At 38.0% G+C, this 14,641-nt stretch overlaps 1 protein-coding gene across 6 annotated transcripts in view; it reads right to left on the bottom strand.

The window, feature by feature from the left end:
• ATRNL1 (attractin like 1) overlaps positions 1 to 14,641 on the bottom strand; it is a 440,837-nt gene that overhangs the window by 78,267 nt on the left and 347,929 nt on the right. For 2 of the 6 annotated variants that reach the window (XM_069020099.1, XM_069020101.1), the window contains one exon: positions 7,486 to 9,533. The exons of the other annotated variants lie outside the window; for them this stretch is intronic. In XM_069020099.1, the coding sequence (XP_068876200.1) occupies positions 9,474 to 9,533 (60 nt within the window). In that variant the 3' untranslated portion in view covers positions 7,486 to 9,473. Of the gene's footprint in view, positions 1 to 7,485; positions 9,534 to 14,641 lie in introns of those variants that run through there. 6 annotated transcript variants of the gene reach the window in all.

Genomic DNA, 14,641 nt, shown 5'->3' with positions numbered 1-14,641 from the left:
ATTCTTCAGAGAATCCAGGTTAATGAGTGCAAATTTGTACCTAAAAATTTAGTTAAGTTTTATTTAAAATTTCTATTTTCACAAACCCAGATCCCCAGCATCAGAATTACAGTATTCTGTCTCAGACCTCTTGTGATTTAGAAAATCTAAAAGGTCTACTGTTTTAACCAGCAACTTTTCTAACTCATCATCCGTTGTTTGGCTCATCCTGTCTTTCAATCTGACAGTGATCAGGCTGCTGGGAAGGGGCTGCCATGAGATCATGCAAAAAGCACCAGTGGAGCTTAATGTGTGCAACAACAGAGGTACAGGAAATAACTAATTTCTCATTTTCTGCCTCTTCCTCTCTTTCCTGTCAAAATTCTAATTACATTAAAAAAATGCATTTTACTGACATTGTGTTAAGTAGTCATAACTATTACCCAATATAAGTGTTTGACTCTGGTTCCCAAATAATAATGTTAATGAGATAACACAGAGCAGAGGGAGTGTGGGCTGCCAAGCCTGTGCAGCAAGCTACAGAACACTTCAAATGCAAATTGTTTCCTCCTGGACACAACTGCATTTGATTTGAAGATTTCTAAGTGTATTCATTTTCAGGGTATATCATCCAACACGCTGCTTATATCATCATCACTTTGCACAATCTTGCTTTCTGCCAAAAAGAAGTTTTAAAAATAACATAAAGTCATGGTAGAAATCAGACCATATCGACAGGGCACTTTAATGTTCTTTCAACACTGCCTTGCTCCAGATTGCATATTTTCAACCATAATTTTCAACCTACATCGTTCACCTCTCTCCTACAGCAGTACTTACATTAATTGTCTTGGGAAGTTACTCTAATGTATTGCACCATCATATCCAATGTGCATTTTTCCTCCTTAAAAAAAGTGGGATTTGCCCTTTTAATGTCTTTGGATTTAATTGTAGCACCATCCTCTGCTCTTTCACAAAAGAAAAGAACTAAAGTAGATCTTACTGGAAAAAAGCAATCTCTCATCAGACCTCTCTTTCGGAAACCAGAAAAAATAATTGTACTGCCTCCCATTCTACTTTAATTATATCCACACCAAATGTCCTCAAGTTAACCAGTTTAAGAAAAAAGGCTTTGTAGTAATTGCACACTCAGCTGGGCTCTTTGTAATTCTGCCTCTAATGGCACTTGGAGGTCTCTTGACTCCTAGAATTCTGTACAGGCATCAGGGACTGGATAAAAGGGATGCAATCCTTTTGGTGAAAATGCTAAACTGAAGAGAATCAGTTCCCTACCATCCTTTTTCAGAGGCTTTATATGCGCAGGGTCAAAAGAACAAACTACAAGTTGCACACTATTTGCATTCCTTAATGAACAGCTGGAGGCAATTGGGACATTGTAATAATGAAAACAACCTAAACAGAACATAATTTAAAAAAACCCTTTTTTGGTGTGTGTTTTTTAATACTGCAGTTAACACCAGAGACACAGAAAACATGCCTTTCTATTTTGAAAGTGCTTTTACAGAGACCTTTTCATCAAAGATGCATTCTGTATGCCAGGCAACCTAAGTAAGGATCTAAGTTCTCACTTCTGATTTAAAATTAATTTATTTTCAGCTAGGATAATATATTTATTACAGGCCTTATGATGTTCTATACCCTCTTCTCCCTCTTGCTACCTGCTCCATTTCAACATTCAGCAACCACAGGGATTTTGCAACCAGAGATTCTTCTGTCAAACTTTTCATTACAGAGGCAGGAACTGTACACCTGCAGTTAGGGTAAAAGTCAGCACTAAAAGCAGAAATTACATTTCTTTCTTCTATATGAATAATAAATAGAATAAATACATGATTAATGTCACAGTGCTTTCCCTACTGCCATGTCTGAATTTCCCTAGAGGTAAAATGAAATGTGATTTTTTTACTTTAAAAAAACAAGCCAAACAACACGTCTCCCCTGAAAAAAAAAAAACAAACAAACAAACAAAAAAAAAAAAAAAAAAAAAAAAAAAAAAACACCAAAAACAAAACACAAAAACCCCACCAAAAATACCCTAAAAAAATAAGAAAACTAACCACAAAAACCACATTAAAAAACCACGGAAATGAGGATTTTTTTTAAAAACTAGTTAAATCCCAGAGAAGTCGTCACAGCATCAGGACTGACAGAGTTCAAGAAAATAAAACAAATCTCTTCCCACCACCCCCCTATATAATTGAAAATCTTCCAGTCTTGTGCTTCTTTCTCTTTTGAATAATGTTCTCTGAAAGTAACAGTGGTTTCCCCACAGAAATTTTTACAACTGATTTTTTTTCCTTCCTTCAGTATTGCCAAATAGAACTGTTCTGTTCCAGAATACACAGGAGGAACCACTCTGGATACTCATCTCTCACTGCTCCTCCTGGAACTGAAACAAGGTGCTGACTGCAAGGGGCCACTTAGAGAAAGACTTTCATCTTCCTCCAGTTCTCCCTGAAGCTGTTTCTCCCTCTGCTCAAAGCACAGGAGACCACCAGCAAGAGGCAATCCAAGAAAAATCAAAGGTGATGGCCTTGCTAAAGCTTTTCAGACAGGCAAGATTTTTATATTTTAGCCTTTCTTGACATATTTCTGACTCCTCTGTTTAGGAATGACATGGCTGCTGAGCACAGGTATTCATTCCTGATGTGCCTATCAAGAACCTGACAACAGAAGGAATTAAAATACAGGACTGTGTAGGACATAACTGAACTGGTAAAAAAGGGCATATCAGATTAGAAATATTCTGCAAGGCACTAGGAAAATGAATCAGAATTTTACATGTAGATATAACTTACTTTTTGGCAATAAGAATTTAATACAAAAACCACGAAACTATCCGCCCTCTGACTGAAGTTATTAACAACAATTATCTATCAGCTTTCATTTTTAGCAAAGACGACCTCAGAAAAATCTTCATAATTTTTTTTTTCTGCAGCTCTAGAGTGTAAGCCAAGACAATTGAACCATTTTAGTAGCAATGCTGGGTGCTCAGAGAGGAACTCTCAAGTACTATTATCCCTGATAGCATCAAACACTATAGTTTATGCTGTGTGGAGCAGTTTTGAAATGTGTCACAGAGATGGAGTGATTCATACTTTGTATTTTTCTTGACAATAGATGTTAATATTTTCTGGTATTTAGAGTGTCGGCTTTTTGACAACTTATATTGCATTTTGGGCTTGTCTGGGGTTTTTCTTGTGCTATCTGAAAACTAAATTGTGTATGACTTGGTACAAAATGAAGCCAATCACTTGACTACCACTTCTAGCCTCTCTTCTTGTGGATATTTTCACAAAGTAAATATATTTGTGAGAAGGCAATGAAATCTTGGGGGGTGAGGTGGGGTGAAGGGATGAAGGAGAAAAATGGGAAAAAATAAGGATCACAAATTTTTGCATCTCAGTCTGAACAATGAATTTTGAAGATGGTTTTCTTGAGGAGAGAAAAGAAACATCTGCTAAGTCATGGTCATTAAAGCACTTCACATCTTGTTTTGATACTCATATCTATAAAAATCCTGCTATGCAAGAACCGATATAAGTTAAGACATAAAATAACATAAGGTCTTCCTCTGGCATCTCACCTCAGGATATTCAAAAGCAACGCTTAAATTGCTAGAGTGATCCCTGAAAATTGGGTTAAAACTTCCATGGAAAAGTGGGGATAGAATATGTGGACACATACTTTCCCCAAATTTGCATGTTAACTTCAGAGTGCCCTCCAAGGCCCCATGCAAAGCTTCCAGGTAGCACTAACTGTACCTGGAAGTAAAATAAAAATCACAATATTCAATTCTGAGTTCCACTCTTTTAAAATCTACATTTTACCCTTCTTGCTTGGAAGCAGCAGCATGAAATAAGTCAGCTGTAAGGCTCTGAAGCACATACCTATTTTACCATAGCTAAGAACTTGTCATAGGATGTTAGGGGCTTGGAAGGGACCTTAAAGATTTTTGAAGCACTGTTGAAGAGCAACAGAACATAAAAGTTCATACAAAGAAGTGTCAAAACGTGCCATGTCTATAACGAGGAGGACGCATGGCTTGTTACGAAGCTCAGCACACAAAGGAGAAGAATTACAGACCAATTCCAGAACTGCAGCCTGGTCTCATACACCCTAAAAGGCTTTGCCTTCAAAGCTGGCTGTGACATGCCAGGAGCACATGGGACAATAGAAGAAAGGGACAATGAGACTGGCAGAGCGGCCGCGTTTGGTCCTGGTGTCAAGAGCCTTTCACAGTTCATGCTTTGCCTGCAGAAACTCTCCAGGAGCAACTTGCCTCTTTCAGGCTCTCAAAACACACCTGTTAATGTGATGAAGGAAAATCTTTCCCTAGCTCCCAAAGGAAAATCATCCCCTGCAGATCCTTTTGCTCTCTCTCCCTCTCTCCCCTTCCTCCCACTTCAGATAGCAATAGCAGCTTATGGAAGAAGAGTGGCTGCTCCTATCAGAAGGAGGAGTGTTGGACATTTATCAATAAAAGTTAATAATGTGACCACATTTACAGTAGCAGACTTCCACAATAAAAATACACAGAGTAAAAACAGGTTCTAGCTTTCCCAGGAAGGAAAAGAGATCTAATAGGACAAGAAATTATTACAGACTAAGTTATAACCTGGTAATTTCTCTGATATCTCTTATCTAAAAACTGAGGCTGTAAAAGTAGAGATGAGGGGTAAGTAACAGCACTGTTTAAAATATCAACCCAAAGATAGCCATTACCTCATTCATGAGGTCAAAATAATGGGATAGGGCTAAGGGAAAGGCCTATAACATACTAACTTCATCTCTGAAACCTAAAAAGGCTTTCTCTTCCAGAAGGACAAAATTGGGTTGATCACTGCAGAACTTTTCCAGTTTCATTTTTCTCTACACAGGTCAGACACACAAAAACACAGAAGAAAAAAAAAAGGGCAAGATTAGTAAGATCTGGGAGACCATCAAGTACCTCCCAGAATAAAAAATAATTACTACCCAGAGCAGAAAAACACCTCTAGATTATCTCTAAAATTGTGGAAAACAACTGGAAATTATATGAAGATACTTATAAAACCCAGCAATTTGAAAATAGCCTAATTTATGAGACACACTCTGTAGTACTAAAAGATTCTCATTAACTTTGTCCAGTAACAAGAACTATGAAGAATAAAATGCTACAATGGGAAGACCATGATTGCACATAAACATTCATAAGACATCTCAGTTTGCAAGAGTGATTCTGTAATTTGGCTAATTTAAAACCATAATTTCCAAAGGGAGTTGTTCTGTCCAGCATTAAGCTCACACAGGGTCCAGGGCTATAATATGTTCATAATCCAGCAGTGTTGGAGATGATGCTGTGACTAAATCCTGCAACAGGCATCATGTTGTAGCAGAGTTCTACTTAGTGGGAACACGTCCAGTTGAAATCCAGGCAATTTAGCCTTTTTTTTTTTGGAGCATGGGTGCCACAGCTGCAGGCCTCAGCTGTCACTTCAGAAGAAGCACAGCCCAAGCCTGGGGAGCAACTTCCCCCTACCAAATAATAAAACAAAAGAAAAACCAACAAAAAAAACCCCACCCAAAAATATCTTCCTCCCCCCCCAAAAAAAGAAAGAAATAGCCCCAGAAGCAAAATCTCTTACTCTCTGCTTGCCAGCAGAGGTTGGTGCCCTAATTTCCTGTCTGCCAGGATGTTCTCTCCTGTGCTTCTGACCACTGGCAACTGCAGTGCCCCAGCCCCAAGTAAGGGACTGTGTCATACTCACAACATAAATATTTTCACCATAGCTGTGTCTCTCTTCTGACATTTAGGGATAAACCCTTCAGCTAGGAAAGGACCTAGAGTCCCCAAGTCTTTCTGGGTAACTGTTTCAGCCATCCAAGAAGAAATTCCACAGTCACATCACCCCCATGAACATATAGTTCTGACCTGTGAAGACAAAAGCTGTTGCGAATTTTTTTCCAAGTCTTCTGCCTACACGAAGGCATCCGTCTGCCCCGTCAGACATTACTGAGATCTCACAGACACAAGGTTACCTTTAACAAAATTAACTCTACCATTTGTCATACACATCCTCTGATGTGAGCAGCACGAGGTGCAGTTGCTTTAGGCTCTATTTTAATAATTTTTTCCAGGTGTCACTCAGTAGAAAAAGTCTAATCTTACCTTTATACAATAACTACTACTATTTGTGGTATTATGGCACCCATATCTGACTCATCCTGCATAAAGAAAAGGGCAACCCTCCCTCATTCAATAATTTTTGCATCAGGCTTAGCTGCTTGCTCTTGAGGCAGCTCCTCTTTTAGAAAGATACGCAGTTTTGATCAAAGACTTCCACTAATGGAAAATCTATCATATTCCCTGAATGATGCATTCCAATAATAAAATACTTTGGCTTCTGAAAATGTGCTTCATCTTTCCTGATCAAATTCTCTGACTTTCAGGCTCAGCCTCAGGATCTTGTTATGTTGTGTCCTCATGATAAATGAATCCCCAATACCAAGCATCCACTCTGTGTGGAGTAGATACGTCACCCCTTATGCTTTTCTTTGAGAAACAAAAGCAAACAGAAGAAAACAAGAGAGAAAAAAAAAATGCTCCATATAAATTTGTTTAAGGTTGGCTCAGTGTTTTTAGACAAAAGATGAGTAAGACTCATCTTGCATCACCTCCTAACCAAGAGTTCAAGCACAGGAGTTCAGATTTAAAGGAAGTGAACAGAGAGATTCATTACATACCCCTTCCCAAAAAAAAAAAAAAAAAAAAAAAAAGAAAAGTATCTAAGAGAAGACTTTTTTCCCCTATGTCCTTCCTTTAGACCGATCAGAGCAGATTGAAGCAAAGAACTTCTAAGCACCTCCACAAAATGGGAATATACAAGGTGAGATCCTCACATGCAAGATTATCAAGGAATTCTCTTTCTAATGTCCCTTCAGAATTGTATAATGGATTTACAGTACTCTTAGTTATGTGGAGTAGTAAATAAGCATGGGAATTTCTATCCAAGTGAGACAAAGCTACAGAAGCGACCAAGGAGATGAACACAAAGCCCAATTTTGCCAACACAACAGTACTACTGATGCTTAAAACAAGGTGGGAAAAGTGGATATGAGGAATATCTGGAAAACACGTGAAAAAAGGAAACATCTTGTAGTCTAATTCTGACTGTTATTCACCTCTTGGGAGCAGCAACAGATTTTTAACAGAGCATGGTAGCTCCAGGATCAGAAGAGTAAAGCACTAAGCTGGACTGAAAGCCACATACCTGACCAGCAAACTTCTCTGCTTTATAAACACTTCAACAAAGTGTTTACTATAACTACATGGAAAATAACTCTGTAAAAAGAGCAAATACTCCCCTGCTGACCCAGAAAGAGAAGAAGCCCCAATCTTAGGAAAAGCTGCACAGTCACATAAAAATATTATCTGACACAGAAGAAATTTTCAAAATCAGAAATGCTGCTCAATTTTAATGGTGGGCAATGGAGAGGAGAAGTTAAGTTACATAGATAATTCAAGTTAACCCATGACTAACTTTATCTGATTTTGGGCATGATCACTGTAAAAACACATTGCTTTGGTCAAGCCAGACATATCTTCTGGTATTTTGTCTCCTATTTGAGAAATACCCTGGGCCTCTTTGCCATACACACTACTCAATAGCAAAGCATTGGTAAGGGTTTCTTTTATTAGATCAGTAACAAAACAGCATCAGTACATTAACAACCAATGATAAACAATGGAGTTGAACTGTCCAGCACCTAGATATCCTATGTTCTAGCTTGCTTTATGTATACACACATTCCAATAGTCTCAATGCATTTTACAAGTTGGTAGCAGTTTATGTTAATAATTTGCACACAAACACACACATATAAACCTCAGCAGGAATCATTTTGTATTAATCAGCCCAGCAAAGAGAACCTGCACTAACTGGAATCTCCAGTAGCCATGCACAATTTGTATGAACAGTGAAGACCAGATAAGAGTGAAGAGGAAGAGACACAGGGAGACACAAGGAGAAAAGCAAGCAAAGCCACCATTTGCAGACAGGCTGTTGTCTCCCAGTTCTTCAGGTAAAAAGCTAAGGGTTGTTAAGAAGCAGTTGTCCATATCGTCATATGGAAGTCTGCTTGGCTAAAAACAGCTTTTAGAATTGCATTTGTAAAACTGGGAGGGGAAGGAAAAAAAAAAAAAAACTGATGAAGAAAGACCCTAAGTTGCAGGAGAATTAATATATCCTTATCTGGGAAGTTTAGGCAGACCTAAGCTACCCTGCAGGAGGATGCATTATTTTTGATGAAAGAGTTTCTGTTCAGGTCTGTCGTTTGAGAAGCATGGTGACTACATGGGCTTGGGGTCACATTTAGAACAGAGATCCTGTAATTCTTGCAGACCTACTAAGCAAGCCAAGTTGGCACGAAAGGTACTATGATGAGGGTGTTGGTATGAAAACAGGAGAACTACATAACTCTACCCAGGACAGGGACAATCACTAAACCTCTCTTCATGTGGATTGATACAAGGAGAGACAAAGGCAAAAGTGAGTCCTTTAACTTTGGTACAGTATTTCTCTGTATGCAGTAATTGCCTTTTTACACATTAGCAGAATTACTCAGGTAGCCAATGTAGTCAGGCAACGTGTCTTTATGCAGACACACTTTGAAGGTCAACCTTAGCAAACACCGTGATTCAAGTCATTCTGAGATATTAAACATAACTGGTCTAGCAGAGCTGCAATTTGTTATAAAGTGAAAATAAGGACACTTCAAGAGGTGAAATAATTAAATGTATAATCAAGTTTCAAGTATTGAATATTTAGTCAGGAAATGTACAAAGATATCCTCCTATTGACTTAACACAGAGGTTCAAGGAAGAAATCTGTTTGAATGCCCAGGCAGCCGTGGCTGACCATATTGTGAATGTCAGCTCATTGACTCAGGTAGTGAACTCTTGCCATTTTAAACTTAGGCAAGTCATTAACCATGAAGAAAAGCTAAGATTATTAGTTAACTGCCTGTCCAGGTGCAGGTACAAGCATGGTATAATCTGATGAAACAAGCATAAATAAGTATTTTCTGCGTTTTAGAGCTACAAATGACATACAGAAACCCCAGAGGTGCTAACATCATTGCAGAAACTATGTAATTAAAATTTGCTAATATAATTTGCAAATAGAAAGCAGAAAAATATAAAAAATGTGTGTGAGGCTTTTGAGGAGTCCCAGGAGACTGGTAAGGGGTACAAGCACGTGACATTCCACAGTACTGAGGCAGGCTGGCTGCATGCCAGTGTCAGCCACTTAACTGCACCCTGTAAGAATTCAGCTGCAAATCTTTGCTTCCTTTATGTCTTTCATATCTTTGCAATTCTCAAGGCAAAAGGCAAAGACAAAGTCTTTCAGCTGGAGTTCTTTCATCCAAGAACATTCTTCATCCAAGGCCAAAGGTTCACCATATCCTAAAAGGCCTTTGGATCTGCATGTTCAGTCATCTTCATCCAAACGTATTTCTTTGGGAGCATTATTCAGTCCTGGTGGCCGATCCTAAAAGAACACCAATAAAAACTATCTTCATTCCTTCAAATACAATCTTCAATGGCTTTATCTCTAGGACCACTGTATGAGAGCATTGAGTCAAAGGGGCAAAATCGATTCTGAGATATTTCAATTAAAACCACAGCATATTTAAACATTTTTCTATGGTTTTTGGAGTTTAAGTTTTGGTCAACTCTCTAGCTAAAGGTTTCCAAGGTGAAATAGGCTTTCTGGAAAACCACACACATAAACACAATATTTTTCCCCTGTGCTGACAGCTGGTTAAAAAGATTGCCCATTAGCTTTCCTAGGACAATATTTCTAAGAGGATAAACATTGTGATGTAAGATATATCTATATATTACACAAGTACAAAGTACTTTGAATATAAAACTCAAGAATACGAGGAGGTTCTGTATCCACTTAAATTGCTTTACTGGAGAAGGGAGAAGCAAAGTTTCCTCTGAGAGGAAACAAGACAGCTATTTAATGGGGCATGATAATGCCGTAGAACACAAAGCAAAAATCCCTGCAATTGTAACTTGTGATTGTCTAAAATAGAAAAGGTGTCAGCTAATCTTGGTTTCAAACAAATACCATTTTTTAACTTGTCCATTATTATTCCACATCATCTAGCTCACATTTCCTCCAACTTCTTTTCTTATATGTATGAAGTTTCTCAATCCTTTCTGTCCTTTTTAAAAAATATTTTCCCAGAGTCATCAATTCACCTCTTCCTTTCTTCCTTCTGTCCAAGTATCTTCTGTTGTTTTTCTCTTCAGGTAGCCTCTCCCTACTACTCTTCTTTTCAATTCCATGAGCCCCTTTAACATTTTAGTCTTGGCCTTCCTCTCTGCATCATTCACACTCTGTTTTGGTCTCCAGAGTCTCTCTGCCCGTTCTGGATCTCCTGATCCTTTTCAGCCTAATTCCCCACAGTCACCTCCATTTCTTTGCTTTATTATTTTTTATTCACCACTTCTCTTCCTATCCCTCTTTCACCCAAAGCCATTGTAACTTCAGTTTTATTTCTTCTTTTTTGGATGTAACCAAGCTTCTGCTATTGCACCAACCTGCCAGACTTGGTCACAAACTGTTTCTGAAGGGTCAATCATGCCTTGTTCTAAAAGTATGAAAAGACTAAACTAGAGGAGAGTCAATCTCCAGCATAATTTAAAAAACCAAAAAAACAACAAAACACCACAAAACTTCCTCCTTAAAAGCAGTGCTGTCAGTTTTTTATTATGAGACTTGAAATAATTAATTTTATTACTACTGTATCTACAGCTTCTGAAGGACTTCCATTAAAAAAAGCCCTCACTCCAAAGCAAATTTCAAGTTTTGATGGTTACAAGAAAGGCATGAAACATGCTCCTGTCTTAGCTAAGTGAATCACAAGTGAGAAAAAGTATAATTCAACCCTAATATTTTAAAGTCTTCAATTTTTAAGGCAGCTGTATAACTATTAGCATTCTGACTCACAGGGGCAGACACAAACCTGATCTGAATAGAAGAGCAGACTGTGTAAAAGCTTAAATCTATACCTGATTTTGAGCTATTCTGAGTTAACACTGTTTGGTCAGAATATTAAAGGAAGAGAAGCAAAAAAAGGAAAGCTGGTCTCAAGCAGTGACCACATGAATGCCATTAAAATGCCACTCATACACTGAAGATGTAAAGGCAAGCAGGAAAGGAAGGTTGCTCAGTAACTTTTAGACAATTTTGGATGGAAATGACCAGCAGTGACAAGTGTTTGGTACTTTGCAGGTCTCAAATCAGTAGGAAATTGAGAAAAAGCGCAAATTTCTCCATCAGTTTGTGATATTTGTTCCTATCAAAAGTCATTTCTTGATCTCAAATTAGAAGCCATTTCCTCTGCAATGGGAAATAAACAGATCAGATAAAGGATATTTATGAGGATTACTTTTTCTTTGAATGGAATGTAATCAATAGTCCTCATTATGTTAAAGCAAGATGATGGGGAGGAAAAAGGTGCTGAGGTGAATTTAAAGGCACTGAAGGGTTCAGAAATCAAATCTTTTATAGCATTAACTTTTTGAAAGATGTTAACAAGTCATATTAGCTCAAACAGAAGCTTCCTATTGACTCTCTATTCTGCCTTCAAGGCCCAGCCAAAGCAGATATCAGATTTTAAATCTGATAAAACTCAAATGGGATTCGGTTTGCAAAAACAACTCTTTGTTTAAAGTTTCTTAATTCTTTAGTGTCCTTTGTTCTTTAGCTTTTAATGTGTAAACTAGATTTCTGTGCACCAGAGTCAATAAAAAACTTCTAGCAAAAAGGGGAGAGTGATATAAGGTACCATGTATCTTCTTGTAAAACCAAAAATCATAAGCTTGTTTTAACATCAAGTTAAATGTAAAAAGAGAAATTAAAGTAGACTGTGTTAGCAACAGGCTAAAGGAAGACTGAAGGCAAAATGAGAGGGTGTGCTATAAATTTTTTCCCAACAAATTTCAGGCCTATCAGATCTTGGACCTAGTATATTATACAATTAAGAATATTTTTTTTTTTGGATGCTGAGGCCTTCCTAAATTTATTTATAACCAGATCTAAGCTATTGCTTTCTGTCCTGGCACTGGCATTAAATAGTCCTTAGTTTTCCCCAGCTGACTCCTGAAAAACAATAAAATCAAAAAGTGCCAACAGCAAGCTTGGTGCTGGGTCAATGTTCTCTCTGCAGTGTGAAAACAAACTGTGAAATACCATGAAGTACTTGGAAGCATTCACAAACAATTTTCTCAGTGTTCCCCCCTCAGCACTGGAGGTGGCTGTGGGTCGAGCCAGTGCTAAGACAAATCTGAGTTTTACAGCTGTTGAAATACTTAAACCACACCAGATTTTAAAGTTATGCCATAGCAGTGCAGTTATTACTTGCCTGCCACAGGATCTGCTGATGGCAGTTGAAGTTCTTATTCGTCAAGGGGCCCAAATCACTGAAGCAATCCATCTGCTCTAGGCACTCCCCCTCTGCCTGTCCTGGGAATACTTATTGCCATGTGATATTTGCCAGTGATGTCATACAGCCTGTTAGATCTCCTCAGAACTGTGCAGTGATGGAGCAGAGGGAACTAAAATATTTCACCTGTTCCAAGCTTTCCCTTTGCAAAAACCTGATGGGACATGATATTTGGCAGCGACTGTCATAACTGATCAAGCAGTTGCCAGACTGTTGCATATTTCCTGAAGGCTGCTGCTGTTTTTCATCATGAATTCCAGATAATTGAAATAATTGACCTGCTCTAAGGCCTTGCTTTGACTCCAGCATTTTCAGCATTGGGACATTTGCCTGTTGTCATATTTGGTTAAGAGCAGCAGAGGCTTTGATTACTCTTTCACAAGATGTCACAGCACCACAAATAAGTGACCTTATTTGCACAGTTCATGTTACTGAACTGCCAGACACCCTTCTGCCCTCTGCTCTCACCCCATGGCTCACAAGTGCAACATCCATCCAAGTGTTACAAAGGTGTAGGAAGAGGAAGTGAAGGAGAGCATGCAAGCAGTTTTGCAAGCAGGCTGATAATGGGAGTCCTCTTACTGCTCCCATGTGATGAGTAATTTAAACACCCCAGTGCTCTGTTGCTTAAATGAACTTCCATTAAGGTTTTTTTCAGTAGTTAAGGAACCTACAAATGTTTCACACAGGATCCGATACCCAAACTTATACTTTTCACCACTTATGTAGTTAAAGGACAACTTGCCTGTAGATTGATATCCAGATTTTTAGAATAGTCCAATTAACTGTACTACCCATAAAAAGCTTTGATGTGTTCTTCTGCTGAGGGGTATAGATCTTACTTGTAGTCAGATTATATTGCTCACTTTTATTTGAAAAGAACAAAAGTACCACAATTCCCTCACTAGGTCACATCCCACTCCTGAATTTACTGTATTCATTTCAAGGATGGATGATCAATTGTGATCTTTGCTCTGCTTAGAATCTGAGCAGGTCACAGACTGACTGACAGTGACTGTAGAAGTCTTCCCAACACTTTCATTAAGATCTAACATTTCTGCAGCTGTACTTTAGGCATTCTATATTTTGCCCTGCACAAAATACAGACACAGAATTATTTTTAAAAGACCACTTCTAGCATATCATCCACTTCACTAAGAATGCTCAGCTTTTCTAAAGTCCAAGGTTTTCTTTATCTGTAGCTTTTTCTTTTCAGCTCTTTATCTTCAAACAGATAACACTGAAATGAATAAAGAGAAATGCTGTTTTTAAAGGGAAAAACCTGCCAAATCTTATACAGATGTACATCTAGGAATGATATCAACAGCATTAGAGTTACAATTATCTACCCACTTAAGTAACTTTTTTAAAAATTTGAATGTAAATGAAAGCAACTCAAAATCAAGATGATCTGTTAAGAATAGCAGTTTACCAGTAAACTATGTGATAGAAGGAATACATTTTCCTTATCTTGCATCAAGCTTTTTGGGCTAGGAAGTGCTCACTGTTTCTTGAGTAAAAAGGCTTGATATGCATTAGTTTAAAGATAAAGTCAAATTCTAACATATAGAAGAAATTTAAGTTTCCATCAAAAATGAGAGTCAGTGCCTGCAGAGAGGGACAAAAAGTTCACTGCAGTCCCAGAGAGCAGCTGGGATTGCTCCTGACCTTCAGGGGGTCCCTTCTAACCTTCAAGTTCTCATAGCAACACAGGACATTTTTCCCACTGAGAAATACCTTCATTAAAAGAAGAAACTCACCTAGTGGTAGTTTCAAATTTCACTTATAGAGAAAAGTTTTTCTAGGAAGACTCAGAACCCTACTCGAGTGAGTCTTTGTCAATCATCACTTACTTGAGGTAAAAAAAGATGACAGAAAGGACACTGCTGTATTTATGTACACAACTGTGGGGTGAGAGAAATCCACCTTTTGATGAAATAGCTTTTTTTTTTTTTACATACACTGGTGATGATTGATTGTAGAAAATTCAAAAGGGCGACTTTACAGATAATTGGCCCTGACCAACAAAAGCAAACAACATTGCAGCTTTTTGTCAGCAGTGGGATGCAATTATGCACCATTAATTAAACTGGCATGCCAACGAAAGGTCAGATAACACAACATAAAGGAAGAAGGA

Source organism: Aphelocoma coerulescens, chromosome 6 (assembly GCF_041296385.1).
Source record: "Aphelocoma coerulescens isolate FSJ_1873_10779 chromosome 6, UR_Acoe_1.0, whole genome shotgun sequence".
In the NCBI taxonomy this organism is placed as follows: Eukaryota; Metazoa; Chordata; class Aves; order Passeriformes; family Corvidae; genus Aphelocoma; species Aphelocoma coerulescens.
This window is presented reverse-complemented; position numbering and strand designations above follow the sequence as displayed.